The sequence below is a fragment of the Gastrolobium bilobum genome, unplaced genomic scaffold (genome assembly GCF_033153095.1).
Source record: "Gastrolobium bilobum isolate Gb01-03AN ecotype WA unplaced genomic scaffold, APGP_CSIRO_Gbil_v1 utg95697, whole genome shotgun sequence".
NCBI classification, from domain to species: domain Eukaryota; kingdom Viridiplantae; phylum Streptophyta; class Magnoliopsida; order Fabales; family Fabaceae; genus Gastrolobium; species Gastrolobium bilobum.
This window is the reverse complement of record NW_026899522.1, coordinates 30,630-49,108: the sequence shown is the minus strand read 5'-3', so window position 1 is coordinate 49,108 and position 18,479 is coordinate 30,630. Positions and strand designations below refer to the sequence as shown.

Genomic DNA, 18,479 nt, shown 5'->3' with positions numbered 1-18,479 from the left:
CAAACTATGAATGTCCTAACCCCTGCCACGTCGCATTTATAATAGCGAATATCAGTGACTACAATATTAGTCTATTAAGCTTCTATTCTTATTCTAATACACTCACTGTAAGTAACCCCAAGGCTTGACGTACAATTAATATCATGTACAATTAATAGCTACTTACACGTAACATTACCCACCCCTACAAAATGGACCTTGTCCTCAAGGTCCAAATGAGGTAAAAAAAAAATTCACAAATGGTAGTAAAACCTTGTAACTAACAGCTACCAAAACAGAAGCACATAAACCGAGCTAAAGATGATAACACAAGAAAAATAGAAAACGTCATCAACCAGGGACGGAAGCTATGTCATGACACAACCCCTTAAAGTCGCTTATCTGATATAGGAGCCTCTTCTTCCACTTGAAACTTCTTGAGGCTTGACAAGCTTCCCTAACGTCCTTTGATTTCCCTTGATTACACCATCCCGAGGTGGTGTAAAGCACACATGCAACACTTGCTCGGAATCACAGGGAAAGTGCATAGTTTCAAAGTGCTTCTCTAATTCCTCCTTTCCTTGGAGACATGCAGCAACAACTTCACGTGTCTTGTGTGACTGGAGCATGTCCCATTTCATATTGGATGCTGTTAAAAGAAACTTCCAAGTTGCCTTGGGGTTTGTGAAGTTAACAAAAGCGTAACCCTCGTTCAACCCGCTTCCACATGGTGGAGGCAGTACGTCAAGCAGCTCTTTATTCTCCATGGACAACTCAAAATCAGCAATTGTTCCAGAAACAGGGGTTTGGAAAATAGATTTGGTTAAGAAACCATACTTTTCGGTGACCTTGTAAGGGGCTGGTGTAGATTTACATGTATTTTTTGTAATCTGCTTGCCAAGTTTCTGTTTTACGTGAGCAATATTGAGATTTGCTTTAAGAGCTTCGGTTGATGAGTTGTTATGGCATGATTGCAATTGACTATTTCCATCAAATGGCAGCTTCCCAATCACTAGCTGATACAATATTTCCCCAACACTCCATAAATCAGCCTTGGCGTCATACTTTTTAATTTGAATTATCTCTGAAACCATGTAATAAGGTGAACCACATAGTTTATCTGCCAACCCCTGGGGTGTGAGAGACCTTGCAAAATCAATATCCCCTATTTTTAGAAAAGAAAATCCTTGAGGGTCCCAATAGAACAAGGGGTCAAATAGTATCATGGACCAAGACCTTGTATTTAGGCTAGGCAATTCATCAAACATGTGCCTGGTATACTCATTTTTGGCAAGATTGGACAGCAAGGGAAAGTTGAAGATCCCCCCAAATTTGGGTTTCATCATTTTCTTCCCAAAGCCAACCTTCGCAAGTGCATACTCAGCTAGCTCTATAGAAGTAACAGAGAGGCAAGAAACTAGGACTTTAACGATACAAAGAAAATGAAGAAATAGAGAGGCAAAAGACCATAAGAAAGAAAAAGGACCCTTGACATTATTGGCATTGTGAATGAAAAGAAATCCTCCAGGATCCCAAAAGAACAAAGGGTCAGATATCATCACCCTACCAAATAGAAAACATGCATTATTTTTATTGCAACATTTATCTGAGGCAAAAATTATGACCTGGAAGTGAGATGTATCATCATGGTCTGCCATTTCAGCAAACATCTGATGTGCATAACCATATAATTTCTGCTCATGTGCTGTGGACGCTATTGCTTCACGTGCGATGCGGCCCAACTTAATGGACTGCTCATTTGCTTTCTTTAGATCTTCTTGAGAGAAATTCAACTGGTTCTGCAATTCTGCACTCTTTGCAGATCTTGGGGTTTGTGTATCAGATGGAGAGGAGGTGGGTCTCGGTGATTTTTGCTCAACCACTGGCTTTGAGTTCACATATCCCGGTGATCGTTCCACAAAGAGACGAGAATTTGGCAAGGGAGATGGTGATTCTGATTCTGAATTCGGTAGCTCTTTCTCTAAAACTGAATTCTTTTCCTTTGATTCAGCCATTTTTTTCTTGGCTTTTTCATTTTCTTTCGCCTTACTTTCTCCTCCCTTTGCGTCCACCGTCAGCACCGCGAACGCCGAAAGTCGACCACGGCAGATCCACCAAATTTAGAGAGTCCACAACATCAACCGACACCTTCTTGGGAGTATGGTGGATTTTCTTGAAGCAACTTTGCAGCATCACATTTTCCCTCGAACAATTTTCTCTACCCAAGATTGCAGCGTTGTTGGGAGCATGGTGCATGGTTCTTTGATTCAACGAAGATTGTGTTGCTCTTGCTGTCAAGGCATCAGTACCCAGAAGTGCAGCGTGAATTTGATGCAATAAATTCTTGATATAGAAGAACAAAGCTTGATCTTCAAATGAGACCTTGCTCCATTCGCGTTAGCATCTTGAACGAAAAGATTGGTGTGTTCAAAAATGAAAAGATTTAGGGATTGTGGAGATGCAAACTCCTACGAATCCATGATGTAGAATGAAAGCACCAATGTTAAGGGACGCGAACCCTTAAACGATCTCTCAGTTAACAGAACAGAGAAAACAGAGAGAAGAACAAGGAAAAGGAACGAAAACAAACTTGTATATTTCTGAATGAATTGTATCAGTTACAATAGTTGTCCTTTTATTACAAAGACAACAAACTATGAATGTCCTAACCCCTGCCACGTCACATTTATAATAGCTATATCAGTGACTACAATATTAGTCTATTAAGCTTCTATTCTTATTCTAATACACTCACTGTAAGTAACCCCAAGGCTTGACGTACAATTAATATCATGTACAATTAATAGCTACTTATACGTAACAGCTTCATGTGATACTCTACATCAGATTCAATTAGTTGATGCCAGTGTATATACCAAATAAATGAAATCACCCTTAATAATACATAAGAATATATGAAAGTTAAGAATATAAATTAATAACGAATGCCTTCATATAAATATTTGTTGTTAATTTTGAAGTTGAAGTTAATATCTTAATTCTTAAGTATTTATCTTGAGGAAATATATATTTTTGATTTTTTGTGCATATTAATTTTTTGTCATGATTGTGTGCCTTAAACTGATACTATAATTTTATTTATTTCAAATTGTTAATTACTAAACGTGCATCATTATGTCCAGATTCAGTGTAAGTGTCTAGGTTTAGCATATCATGTAATCATAGTAATTAGGAAAATTGTATCTGTTAAAAATTAAGTGTAATGCACATGATTAATATGCAAAGTGTATTATATCCTTTGCAGTATATTTTATTACAAGTCTAATTCTCTGAATATAATTAAAGAGATCTGCACCAAATGATGGTAATTCAGTTAGTGCCAGAGAACTAAGCAGGTGGGGGTGAGAGCATGTATTTGATCCTCTCTAGTATCGTCTTTGGGAGGGGTTTAAATTCTTAATCCCGAGACCCGCTCCGAATCGGACTAGTCGTGAAGCGATGAACCGATTGGAATATCTCAAAATAAAAATAAAAATAGAGAGATCTGCACCCACAGTGGGTATAATTTTCCCAAACCATGAGCCTTTTAATACTTTCACCCTTCACCTTTCAAAAAATCAAAAAAATCAAAAACACATCGTGACCTAACTTGTTTGCTGTTGGCAGCCAGAAGTAGGCCACTGTTCCGTGTTCTCCGCTTACTAATAAGATGATGATTTTTTCTTTTAGCCACTTCATTTTGTAGTGGGGAGGGGGTGAGAGCACATTGATTGATGTCAAATACTCATTTGCATTATCACTACGTAAAATCTTAATTGACTTGCCAAACTATTAAATTTCAATATGGAAAATAACTCAGGACACTCTTTCATTAAAAGGAAAAACCAAGTATGCCGTGAAAATTCAACAAAAAAGGTAGAAAAAATACTTGAAACCTAAAAGAGTATTGACACGACTTGTAACCTAAATGACTTATATTTTGACTAAACACCAGAAAGGTGGCACGGGAGTTGCTCACGTTGACTGGGTTGCTGCACCATGGGGCACATGGCAATATCTTTGGCAACTACGCTTGAAGGGATGACGAGTTGAAGGATTCCAGATTGTATCACACCTTCACTTGGTGATTGGGACAGGTGATCCGGCATTGACAATGGCAAGAGGAAGGGCATGTCTTTTTTGTTTTGTTATTAGGGTTCAAGCCCAGAACTTGTAAGCTCTAACACGAGCTTGAGATGAATGGAGGATTTGTATATTGCTTGAGGAAATCCTCGGCATTATTAATTATATATACATAATTTACAATCTCTAAAATTTGAAAACAAGGAGAATAAGGGAACTAGGAAAATACGGAAATAATACAAGTCAAATCCTAATAATTTCCATAAAATATACAGCTCCTAATTGGGAGATATTTTCCCAAAACAGGGGATACTTTCGAACAATAGTAGTCAGGAATATTGCATCTTTGTACTTATTATTTTCACTATAAAAATATCGAGTCCATCGTGTGTTGAAACACACGATTTTTAGCAAATTCTTGCCTTTCCTTTCTCTCTCAATTATTAAAATCAGTAGTAGATAGATGACAAATTCATAAATATTATATTAGAAACTAAAAGGCCAATGGCCATGAACCACTACATCCATCCAGCAGCTGGAAAGCCATTATATATGTGGAAGAGCCCATGCCACATGTTATGGGAAAATCTCAGCACCTAAGTGATCCACATCATAATTTTTTTGTATAGGACCACATCAGCACCTTAGAGCATGTCATATGATATCGTTCGCAAGAGTCTACTTTATTTAGTATACTTCGATATATAGATAATGTGCAAAACATCATATACCTTTGGCCATATAGTTCAATGCTCTCTATAGCACCATCATAAACATTTGACTCAAGCCTGATTTGCAATCTTTCTTTGCAACGTGGAGACTCTACAAATAACAGTCCCTGACTGAGATCAATAAAGGTGCTTACAAAGCCCATTTCAGGAACCTACGAAATTAAGACCAAACAAATCAAAAAGGTAGCAACAATATGAATGTTAGACTTGAACATCAGAATTTTGAGAAATTCTGTTTGAATTAAGGCAGACCACACATAGCTCTATATATAATAGTCAGCAATTAATTACAATAATTTCCTTCCTCATAAACATGATGCTCTAACTATTCTTTACATATTTGTTAAGATATTCTATCAATCCCCACACTCCCTAGTGCATATATATCTTATGTGTCAAGCTTGTCACGTATATATTTGAGTCGGGGACCTCTAAGAGCATTAATGAAAATATCTGCAAATTAATCATGTAGTTAACAAATATTGTTTTGATCTCCCTAAACTAAATTTTCTCTCAAACAAAATGATAATCAATCTCAATGTGCTTAATTCTTTCATGAAAGATTAGGTTTGAAGATATATGCAATGTGACTTGATTGTTAAAAATTAGTTTCAATGGTTATTGTTCACAAATATTCAATTCTTTGATCAACTGCTGGAATCAAATTAGCTCACAAGTTGTGGCTCGCACTCCTCGATACTCAGCTTTTGCATTTAAAGTAAAAGGTAGCAAGAGTGAGAATAGCATCGCCCAAAAATCAGAAAAGAACATGCCCAAGAAAGAGGGTCCGATTTGTTTCAATGAGTTATCAATTTTTATGTTCAGCAACCCCATTTTGTTTAAGGGTATGACCACGGGATGTTGGGTGTAGAATGCCATGAGAGGTTATAAATTTTTGCTCAAAGAATCATTTCAACCCAAAAGCTTAAGCTATTAGGTGAAGGCCACATTATTAATTTCATTTCTCTAACACGCCTCCTTACACAAAACCCATTATGCTTGAAGGATAGACAATGCACAGGTCCACCTACATGTGCTAAGAAACTCTACAATATTTAATTATTTATTAATAGAATGGAGGTAGAGAATGTCGAACTTATGACCACTCAGTCACAGAAGCTTCGATACCATGTAAAAAATCATTTCAACTCAAAAATTTAAGCTATTAGGTGAAGACTACATCGCTGGTTTTATATTTATCTATGTAGAATATTCTAGATTATCATTTATTACTTCCTTGCTATCTGTTCCCTTATTTATTAATGTCTCTTGTTATTGTAAATAAGCCTCTTCGTTTACTGTTGCTATCTATTAGCATTGTTCTTTGTACTCAATATAAATAGGACCTATTGGGTTTCTCAATGTAATCAATCAATAGTGTTATACAACAAAACACTCTTTCTTTTCATCATGGTATCAAGAGCTGGTTAAAATCCAGTCTCTTCCCTGTTCTAACTACTTTAAGTCTTCCTTCCATTCCTTTTTTTCGTTTTTTGCCTCTGTCAAGGCCAGAACCCTCACCTAGGCACCTCCAAACACAAAACCAAGGCCACCATTAGGTCCAGAACAAAATTCCGAGCCAGCCAACAAAAGAACCGTCGCCGGAAACCCAGCCACGCGCCACCAACATCCTTCAGCTTCGCCGGCGCGAGTGGTCCACGCGCCGCCCTCCCATCATTTTTTTCCGGCGGGTCATACCCCATTCTGATCGTCTGCCTTCCCTCTTCCTGTTTTGAGGGTCAAAATCATATTTGGAGGAATTTTTTTTCTAGGTATTGTTGTTAGGAAGCCATGGACACTGAAAATGTTGAAAATTCATCTGGAATTTCGACCGGAACCTCACCCCTTCCCATTTCTTCGTCTTCTGGAGACAACCCAGCAATGCAGATCACCAATCACCGTTTAAACGGTAGAAACTATGTGCAATGGTGTCAATCTGTTAAGTTGTTTATCCAGGCCAAAGGGAAGATGGGGTATCTGGATGGAAAAAAGGTTCAACCAGCAGAACATGAACCTGGCTATGATGCTTGGGTGACTGAAAATGCTTTGGTCATGACATGGCTGACTAATTCTATGGAACCGGATATCAGTCAAACTTATTTATTCCTTGATACGGCTCAAGAAATTTGGGAAGCTGTTAAAGAATACTACTCTGACCTAGGCAATGCCTCTCAGGCTTTTGAATTCAACACCAAGGTGAAAGATTTACGCCAAGGAGGGATGACTGTTACTGAATACTTCCTTGCTCTAAAAACATTGTGGCAAGAGTTGGATCTTTATGATAAAGCAGACCTTCAAGGTTTAGACGCTAATGCAATATTCAAAAATTATATAGAGAAAAGGGTTCTCTATGATTTTCTTGCTGGCCTTAATTCTGATCTGGATGATGTTCGTGGAAGAATTTTGGGGCAAAACCCATTACCTTCCATTGCCACTGCCTTTTCTGAGGTACGAAGGGAGGAGCTTCGCTGAAAGGTAATGTTGGGTGATAAGGACTCTAAGTCCTCTAATGGGTCTGCCCTTATAACAAAGAATACCTCTCGTCCTTCTGGGGACTCAAAACGTTCTGACCGTTGGTGTTCTCATTGCAATAAGGGTGGTCACACCCGTGAAAAATGTTGGGAAATTCATGGCAAACCACCAAACTGGAAACCAAAAGGACAGAACAAGAATCGTGCTAATCAAGTATCTTCTGAAGATAAGGGGGAGGGGTCTCATGTCCCTTCAAATCCCGATGGTGTTCTCCTCTCTAAGGCCTAGTATGAGCAATTTCAGAAATTAATGTCTCAACCTGCTGAGGCAACTAGTCATGTTGCTCAAAAAGGTAAGGCATTCCATGTTGAACGTAGTAATCGTTGGATCCTTGATTCAGGAGCCTCTGATCACATGACAGGTAATGCAACCTTATTTTCCTCCTATACCCCTTACTATCACCCGTCACGAATAAGAATAGTTGATGGAAACTTCTCCACTATTGCGGGCAAGGGATCCATTAAACTTTCTGAACATATTATTTTGAACTCAGTCCTTCATGTTCCCTCCCTTACTTGTAACCTCATCTCTATTAGCAAATTTACTGATGAGTTGCATTGTGTTGCTAAGTTTTCTGCAAATGCTTGTATCTTTCAGGAGCAGGACTCGGGGATGATGATTGGCAGTGCTAGAGAGGAAGAAGGGCTATACTATTTGGAAGAGGATCTTTGTGAAAGGAGGATTTTTTCAAACCACTCTCTATGTTTATCAGATGATTGTAATGATGTTTTGTTATGGCATCGTAGGTTAGGGCACCCAAATTTTGTTTACCTTCAGAAGTTATTCCCTAACTTATTTATCAATAAAAAGCCAAGTTCCTTTCTTTGTGATATTTGTCAGCTTGCAAAACATTCTCGTGTCACTTATTCTCCTAAGAAATATCATGAATCTTCTCCCTTTACATTGATTCATAGTGATATTTGGGGACCTGCTCGTGAAAAAAATGTCTCGGGTGCTCGTTGGTTTATTACTTTCATTGATGATCATTCTAGGGTATGTTGGGTATATCTCTTAAAAGACAAGTCTGATGCGGCATCCACTTTTAAAAATTTTCATGCTATGATTCAAATTCAATTCCAGACTCCTATCAAAATTCTGCGAACAGACAATGACACTGAATATTTTAATTCTGTTCTTGGAGATTGCCTAAACCAGCATGGAATTATTCATCAAAGTTCTTGTCCTAACACCCCTCAACAAAATGGGGTGGCTGAAAGGAAAAATAGACATCTAATTGAAGTTGCTCGAGCTCTCTTATTCACGATGCATGTCCCTAAATATCTGTGGGGGGAAGCCATCTTGACAACTTCTTATCTCATTAATCGGATGCCTTCTCGGGTACTAAATTTTCATTCTCCTTTATCTTGTCTTACTAAATCTTTTTCTTCTTTCTGTGCTCTTTCTTCTCTTCCTCCCAAAATATTTGGCTGTGTGGTCTTTGTACATATTCCTCCACATCAAAGGTCCAAACTTGACCCTAAATCTATTAGATGTGTCTTCATAGGATATTCCCCTAATCAAAAAGGCTATAAGTGTTACTCACCTTCTCTCCGTAAGGTCTTTGTTTCCATGGATGTTACCTTTTATGAGACACAATCCTTTTTTTCCCCGACTTCTCTTCAGCGGGAGTCTACTGGTATGGATGAAGATAAGCCTGGGAAACCAAATGAAGCTGCTGTCTTACCTTGGCCTTTGGAAACAGGGGGAGCAACTATACCTGAGTCTAATGATCCTCCCGGTCCTTGTAATCCTCCTGGTAAATGGGGAAAATTCTACAGCAGGCGCAAAACACATCAAGAGACTCTAGACTGCCAAGATCCTGACTCGAGTCCTTGCTCTAGCAACCCACTTGAATGCACTAGCACAGCCAACATTGATATGCCCATTGCCCTTCGGAAAGGTACTAGATCTTGCACTGCTCATCCTATTTCCCATTATATCTCAAATGAGAAGTTATCTCAAGGTTTTCGTGCTTTCAACACTATGTTAGATAGTACCAGGATACCCAAAAATATCCAAGAAGCACTTGATGACCCAAAATGGAGGAACGCCGTATTAGAAGAAATGGATGCACTTATAAAAAATGGAACATGGGAGTTTGTGACATTACCTAAAGGAAAGAAAACTGTTGGTTGCAAGTGGGTGTTCACAATAAAATTTAATGCAGATAACAGCATCAACAGGTATAAGGCCAGATTAGTTGCTAAGGGATTTACTCAGACTCATGGGATTGATTATCAGGAGACATTTGCTCTTATTGCCAAGCTTAACACTATCCGCGTTCTGCTATCTCTTGCCGCCAACCTTGATTGGCCATTGCAACAGTTAGATGTCAAGAATGCCTTCTTGAATGGTGATCTACATGAGGAAGTTTACATGGATCCACCTCCTGGTTTTGAAAAAGGGGATGGTTCTGTGTGCAAGTTGCAGAAGTCTCTCTATGGACTTAAACAATCTCCCAGAGAATGGTTTGAGAAATTTACTCAAGCTGTTAAGGGAAGAGGGTTCACCCAAGCTCAGACTGATCACACTTTATTCTTTAAACACTCTGACAAAGGTAGAATTGCTATCCTCATTGTTTATGTTGATGACATAATTGTCACTGGTAATGATACCGAGGAGATAGCCTCTTTAAAAAAATGTTTAGCTGATCAGTTTGAACTAAAAGATCTTGGATCTCTCAAATACTTCCTTGGCATAGAAGTTGCTCGAAGTAAGGAAGGAATTTCCTTAACTCAGAAAAAATACATTCTAAACCTGTTGCAAGAAACACGTATGCTTGGGTGCAAGCCAGCAGAAACTCCAATTGAAGCTAATATCAAGATGGGAGTTGAGGACGGGGAAGATGTTGATAAGAAGCAGTACCAGAGACTAGTGGGGAAATTAATCTATTTGTCTCACACTCGTCCTGATATTGCTTTTGTTGTGAGCATGGTTAGCCAATTCATGCATTCTCCTAAGGAAAAACACCTTAGTGCTGTTTATAGAATTCTCAAGTACCTCAAAAACACCCTTGGTCGAGGAATTCTCTTTAAAAAGGGGAACAAAAGGATGATTGAAGTTTATACAGATGCAGACTGAGCTGGCTCTGCAATGGACCGAAGATCTACTTCAGGATCGAGGAATTCTCTTAAAAAAAGGGAACAAAAGGATGATTGAAGTTTATACAGATGCAGACTGGGCTGGCTCTACAATGGACCGAAGATCTACTTCAGGATATTGTACTTATGTATGGGGAAACCTTGTGACCTGGAGAAGTAAGAAACAAACTGTTGTTGCAAGAAGCAGTGCAGAAGCGGAATTTCGGGCTTTAGCCCATGGTATTTGTGAAGGAATTTGGTTAAGAAGGCTTCTGGAAGAGTTGAAGATCTCTTATTCCCTACCTATCAGATTATATTGTGATAATAAAGCTGCTATCAGCATTGCTCAAAATCCTGTCCATCATGACAGAACAAAACATGTGGAAGTCGATCGTCACTTTATCAAAGAAAAATTAGAAGACGGTAGTGTATGCTTGTCATATATACCTACCAAGGAACAAACGGCAGATATTCTCACCAAAGGCTTACTTAAGCCGACCTTTGAGGATTTGATCAGCAAGTTGGGAATGATCAATATATATCTCCCAACTTGAGGGGGAGTGTAGAATATTCTAGATTATCATTTATTACTTCCTTGCTATCTGTTCCCTTATTTATTAATGTCTCTTGTTATTGTAAATAAGCCTCTTCGTTTACTGTTGCTATCTATTAGCATTGTTCTTTGTACTCAATATAAATAGGACCTATTGGGTCTCTCAATGTAATCAATCAATAGTGTTATACAGCAAAACACTCTTTCTTTTCATCAATCTAATAGTTTGAAATTGGTGAAACAAGTATTTGCATGCATTATCAATATGAAAAGTACAAATTTGAATGGATCTGGTTGCTGCCAAAGTACACATGGCAATGGCGATCAGAAATAGAAAAGAAGAAATTGTTTTCAGAAAAACATTGTTATTGATGGCTAGTGGGTTCACCGGATACGCACAGACAAGGATTGCCTCCCATTAGACTTTGATACCATGTTAAGGAACGAGGAAACGAGAGACATCAAGTGAAATTAATCTGTCTCAACTACATAGCCTGGACTGGGATTGCCTCTTACCAAGATCTGATACCATGTTAAGGAATGAGGAAACAAGAGATATTTGATGAAATTTGTTTGTCTCAACTACACAATGGAGACTAGACTATGAAGGGCAAACCCCGGTGCATAAGACTCCTTGACTTGCAAGGGTGAGGTGAGGGTTAATTGTACAGAACTTTACCCTTGCATTTTAGCAAAGAGGTTATTTCTTGTAATTGCTGTAACTACACAATGGAGACTAGACTATATAGCCAGAAAATAATAAATACAAAGGTCATGGTTATCCTAATTATCGTAATTACACAATTCTAATTAGTCTATACAATGAACCAACATTATTTACATGACCAACAACTCGTAAAACATGTATGCAATAGCAGGATGGAGTTAATACAACACTAACAAGCATGACATTAGTTAACATATTTAAACATTCAAGAATCTGCTTCCTAAGATGACAAAAAATGGTCAAAATGCATGACATATCTTAACAATCCAACAAACATCACAAGAATACAAATACACCAAATATGCCAAAACACACAACAAAATCATATAGTCCTTAGCAATCCCATATTAGACGTGGAGTAGTATCAAAAACAAATCAAGAAGTCTTAGAATAAGTTTTCATCAAAGAGTTTTCTCCCATTAAATTGCATGGCATAAACTATTTTCCATAAGATAAGAGTATCACTGATACAAATTCACCTCCACTTTAAGGGAAAAAAGTACACTTTTCATAAATTCAAGGAAATTAAACCACCAAAACAGACAAAAAAGAAATTATGCAGCTCCTGAAGTATGCATCTTGCATCCACAAAGGCACTAAATTGAAGACTTCACATAACAGATTACCTTTTTCTGCGTAAGAATTTCACCACTTAGACTTTTAAGAATCCACTCTCGATCGTGTTTCAGGCCTGCTCAAAATTTGAAGAAGAAATTTTCATGAAAAGATAAATGAGAAAATTACATAGAAGAGGATGACCAGTTCAGTGGAGTGAAAAATAAAAATAAAAAATAAACAAGAAAAAATAGGACAATAGCCCCATTTAAACAAAATATACCTATAATTTAAGACTAAGGAATGGGGTAGGTTATACTATCTCCTCAATATGCAAGCTGAAGGTGGTCCTGGTCAGAAGTTGTGACTTTCCTTGACTTTCCTGTAATCAGTCTTGTTCTGAGTCTCTTTCTTCTAAATTTTGGCTACAGCACAAGCATCTTGGACATCCTCCTTTTACTTTGCTTAAATCTATTTTTCCATCTCTATTTTTGAAAGAGTCTATTGAATCTTTTCATTGTGATATTTATAAGTTTGCTAAATACCATCGTGTAACTTCTTCTCCTAATTCTAATGAAAGTGTTAAAGCTTTTGCCTTTATTCACTTTAATGTTTGGGGTACTACATCCCTTTCATATGGTTCTCGAACCAAATGGTTTGTTTCTGTTGAGATATATAAAACCATTAATGTAGCCTCACCCAACAGCTTAAGCTTTTGGGTTGAATTGGTTCTTTACATGGTATCAGAGCTTCAGTGACCACAAAGTCACGAGTTCGATCCTCACCGTCCCCCGCTTTAAAGTGGAATTAAAAATAAAAAAAGAGCACAAAAGGTAAACCAAAAATGGGCCTGTGCAATTTCCACGCTTCTAGCCTAAAGAGCTCTTGCGTGAGGGGGCGTGTTGAGATATATAGTCCCACATTGATTGGATGGGCAACTAATATGGCCTTTATAAGGCCTTGGGCACTCCCACCCTTTGAGCTAGCTTTTGGGGTGGTGTATCCCAAGGTTCTTTACATGGTATCAGAGCCTCGGTGTACCGGGTTCGATCCTCACCGCCCCCCACTTTCTTTCTAGTGGAATTTCTTTCTTCGCACAGGTAGGTGGGTCTGTGCATCGTCCACCCTTCAAGCCTAGTGAACTCTCGTGTGAGGGGGCGTGTTGAGATATATAAAACCATTAATGTAGCCTCACCCAACAACTTAAGCTTTTGGGTTGAATTGGTTCTTAACAGTTTCATTTATGGATGATTGCACTAGAGTAACTTAGTTATATCTCATGAAAGATAAATTATAAGTGTCCCAATTGTTTATTCAATTTTATTGTATGACTTGATTATCAAATAATATGTTGTATATTAAGCTAATACAAAGAGTTACAATATATAGAGACCCTAATGGGCTTAAGTGAGAAGCCCAGACCTAATCCAAAACTAAATAAGAAAAGAATATTTACAGATAGGAAAGTAATTATACAAATCTAAAACAAATCTATATATCTAATATTTCCTATTCTAACACTCCCCCTCAAGCCGGTGCGTATATATTGTGAGCATCAAGCTTGTTACAAATGTATTCAACCCGAGGACCTCTAAGAGCTTTAATGAAGACATCCGCTAGTTGATCATTAGAGTTGACAAAAGCCGTTTTGATTTTTCCTGACTGAATCCTTTCTCGAATGAAGTGACAATCAATCTCTATATGTTTAGTTCTCTCATGAAATACAGGATTAGAGGATATATATAGTGCAACTTGATTATCACAAATGAGTGTCATGGGTTGTTTCTGTTCACAAAGATGAAGCTCCTGAATCAACTGTTTTAACCAGATTAACTCACAGGTAGCAATTGCCATTGCACGATACTCAGCTTCTGCACTAGATCGAGCAACAACAGGTTGTTTCTTGCTTTTCCAAGAAATTAAGTTTCCTCCAAAGAAAACACAATAACCGGAAGTAGAGCGCCTGTCTGAGGGTGATCCTGCCCAATCAGCATATGAATAACCACAAATTTCTGTATTTCCCTGATCAGAATACAACAAACCTTTTCCTGGTGCTCCTTTGATGTATCGAAGGATCTCACAGCAGCATCCCAATGAGAATCACAAGGGAAATCAAGGAACTGACTAGCTGTACTAACAGCAAAAGAAATGTCTGGCCTAGTCACCGTAAGATTATAGAGCTTCCCAATTAGCCTACGATAACGACCAGGATCAGATAACGGCTCCCCCTGTCCGGGCAATAACTTGACATTGGGATCCATGGGTGTATCAACTGGTTTACACCCCAAAATACCAGTCTCTTCTAGGATATCTAAAGCGTACTTCCTTTGACAAATAGAAATGCCATGTCTGGATTGTGCCACCTCAATTCCCAAGAAGTAACGCATCTTCCCAAGGTCCTTTGTTTGAAATTGACTGAATAAATACTGTTTTAACTGATAAATTCAAGCTTGATCACTTCCAGTGAGAATGATGTCATCAACATAGACTAACAAATAGATGCACTTATCAGGAGATGTGATCCTATAAAACACAGAATGGTCAACTTTACTGCGGATTAAGCCAAAAGCCTAAACATCAGAACTGAAGCAACTGAACCATGCTCGAGGAGACTGCTTGAGACCATATAAGGATTTACGAAGTCGACACACCTTCCCAGACTCCCCCTGAGCAACAAAGCCAGGTGGTTGCTCCATGTAAACTTCTTCTTGTAAATCACCATGAAGAAAAGCGTTTTTGATGTCAAGTTGAAGGAGTGGCCAGTGACGAACAACAGCAAGAACAAGGAACAGTTGAACCGACGCCATCTTAGCGACCAGAGAGAATGTGTCACTATAATCAAGGCCGAAAATTTGAGTAAAACCCTTTGCAACTAAGCGTGCCTTGAGACGATCAACATGGCCATCAGGTCCAACTTTCACAGTAAAAACCCAGCGACAACCAACTATAGACTTCTCTGGAGGAGCAGAAACAAAGTCCCAAGTGCTATTGGAATGAAGTGCAGACATCTCATCATGCATCGCTTGGCGCCACCCTGGATGGGAAAGTGCTTCACTTGTGTTCTGAGGAATAGAAACAGAAGAAAGACTAGAAACAAAGGTGAAATGAGGAGGAGAAAGACGGTCATAGCTCAAGAAGGTATAAAGAGGATAAGGGTTAGGAGTAGCTTTTCTTTGAGCAATGGGAAGAGCCTCTGGAGAAGGAGCCGGAGGGAAAGAATCAACAAGAGGGGGCGATGAGTCAGCCAGAGTCGAGTCGATGGGAGGCACAGTTTTACGACGCTGATAGGTGAGAAATGGACGGTCCTCAGGTATGGAAGCAATAGGTTGCTCATCTGGAATAGAGTTACCTGCAGCTGACAAAGACAATTCAAGAAAAAGAACAAGAAGAACATTATCAACCTGTGACAATTGAGATGAGATAGAATTAAAGGGTTGTTGATCAAGAAAAGTGACATCAGCAGAAACAAAGTAACGCTTAAGACCAGGAGAATAACAACGATAACCCTTTTGAAGACGAGAATAACCAAGAAAAATACACTTAAAGGCTTTGGATGTTAACTTGTCCTTCCCAGAAGTGAGATCATGAAGAAAACAGGTACAACCAAAGACATGTGAGGATAGAGGATAGAGAGGAACATCTGGAAGCAACAAATTATAGGGAATGTCATTATTAAGCACAGATGAAGGCATACGGTTGATGAGAAAACAAGAGGCAAGGACTGCATCGGCCCAGAAGTGAAGAGGTGAATAAGAAGAATCCGTGCAGTTTCAATGAGATGTCTATTTTTACTTTCAGCTACTCCATTTTGTTGTAGAGTGTGAGGATAAGTAGTTTGGTGTAAAGTACCATGTGTGGCTAAGAAATTAGAAAAGTCAATAGAAACATATTCCTTAGCATTATCACTACGTAAAATACGAATAGAAGCACCAAATTGAGTATGAATTTCAGCAGAAATTTTTTGATAAATAGAAAATAACTCAAAACTATTTTCCATTAAATAAATCCAAGTACAACGTGAAAATTCATCAATAAAGGTAACAAAATACCGAAACTCTAAAACAGACAGACTACGACTTAGACCCCAAATATCTGAATGAATAATTGAAAAAAGAGCATCATCTCGTTTATTGACTCGATTGGCAAAGGAGGAGCGTATGTGCTTCCCTTGCTGACATGACCGACAATCTAAAGTCTGAAGACCGGATAAAAAAGGAACCATCTTCTGCAATTTTGAAAGACTAGGATGACCGAGGCGACTGTGGATGAGTTGTGGAGATTCTGTGAGAGAACAAGCAACTGAAGGATTCGGCACAACCAAGTAGAACAGACCTCGTGGCTCACGGCCCACTCCAATCGTCTTCCCCGTACCTGATCCTGCACAAAATCATAATGGTTTGAGAAGGTAACAATACAATTAAGAGAGTTGATCAATTTACTAACAGAGATTAAGCTATAAGGGATGTCAGGAATGTCATAGACAGATGTCAAGGTCAATGAGGAGGTTGGATAGATTTGTCCAATCCCACGAATAGGGGCTTTAGTGCCATCAACAAGAGTAAAAGAGGATAAATTATCAGAATATGTAATGGATGAAAAGAGTTCCTTATTACCACAAAGGTGATCAGTAGCACCTGAGTCAAATATCCAAGGACCAAGTGATGCATAATGAGAAACACAAGCAACGAGATTACCAGTTTCTGAAGCAAAGGGCTGAGACTGAGGAGAGGCCTTCCTGAGAAGAGTCTGGAGTGCTGCATAGTCTTCAGAGGAGAGAGAGACTCTACCAGTTGAAGCAGTATCCGATTCAGCTATATTAGCAGCATGAGAGGGTCGCAGGTGAGGATACTTTGTGTAGCAACGTTCCTTATAATGACCAAGTTGCTACCATAATGACAATGAGGTCGCTGACCACGTCCTCCTGCCCTGGCCTCCACCACGGCCACGATAACCTCCAAAGTTCTCGCAAAAGTCAGTATGGGAAACTAGAGCAGTGGAATCAACAACAGAAGATAATGCAGGAGCAGATTTTTTATTAAGGTTCAGAAGACGCTGATACGTCATTGATAGATCAGGATCCCCACTGGTCAAAATAGTATCCCGGACATTATCATATTCTTCAGGAAGACCAGAAAGTGTGGCAACCATAAAGAGACGTTCCACCTGTTTCCGATATGCAAAAGCATCATTAGGATAGGGCAACATGTCCAAATATGCCTGCATCAGAGATCGACTTTTGCCAACATATGTCTCTATCTGAGTGTGAGATGATTTGCGCAGATCCATAAATTGAGACATGATAGAATAGAGCTGCTGAACATCATTAGTGTAGAGATGTTTTGCTTCCTCCCACACTTCATTGCATGTTTGAAAAGAATAGAAAATATCCAAGACAACTGGATCAATAGACTGTCAAAGGATACTCAGAAGCTGGTTGTCAATCCTTTCCCAATCAGATTTTTCTTCCTTAGGAATATCAGTAGATTTAGTTGAGATGGTTCCCATGTCCTTGTCCAAAGAACAAAACTCGAACAGAGATGGCCCAATTCTTGTAATTAACAGAACCCTTCAGCTTTGACGAGGTAATGGGCCCAACATTGGTGGAGAAGATATTAGGGAAACTTTACGAGAGGGAGAATTGATCTCCTAGTGAGCAGGAGAAGATGCTGCCATTATAATAAATCACAAGGGTATACAACCAAGTGAATAGAAACTAACCTGATCGCAAATCAAGAAGAGGCTCGCACAAAAAGTGAGACCCACAAAGTACCAACCACAGATCTGGAAGGAGGAGGAGAAGACGAGCTTTTCTGTCCAGGAACGGCCGGAAATTCCACCGGAACAGTGCACACGCGCTGGTTGAAGGTGGCGCGTGAGCACCACGCGCAGAGAAGATGGGCGGCGCGTGACGGCTGCGACGGCGGTCGGACCTCCACAGAATTGGTCGCCGGGAGGATAAGGACTTGATCGCAAGTGGTTTGGTTCGAAAACTCGCCGGAAAACTTCTCCAGCAGCCGGAACAGTGACGGATGGTGGTTCCGGTCGGAGGTGCTGACGCGTTCGGAAATCACTCTAAAGGAGCTTAAAGCCCTAGATGGCTTGCCAGAAGGACACACGACAAGGAAAAGAGGACTCCTAAGTAGCGGGCTTAGGTTTTAAAGCGAAAACAAAGTTTTAAGCGAAAGCGAGGGTCTGTTCCCCAGAACAAAAGAGCTTTGGTACCAACTTGATTATCAAAT

The 18,479-nt window shown here is 39.1% G+C and overlaps 1 protein-coding gene across 1 annotated transcript in view; it reads right to left on the bottom strand.

Moving 5' to 3' along the window:
• The window catches only part of LOC133290929 (molybdenum cofactor sulfurase-like), a 54,454-nt gene that overhangs the window by 9,131 nt on the left and 26,844 nt on the right, over positions 1-18,479 (bottom strand). Inside the window, exons 8-9 of the mRNA XM_061489087.1 lie at positions 12,312-12,376; positions 4,794-4,945 (exon numbers count right to left, since the gene is read on the bottom strand). Of these exons, the coding sequence (XP_061345071.1) occupies positions 4,794-4,945; positions 12,312-12,376 (217 nt within the window). The remainder of the gene's footprint in view (positions 1-4,793; positions 4,946-12,311; positions 12,377-18,479) is intronic.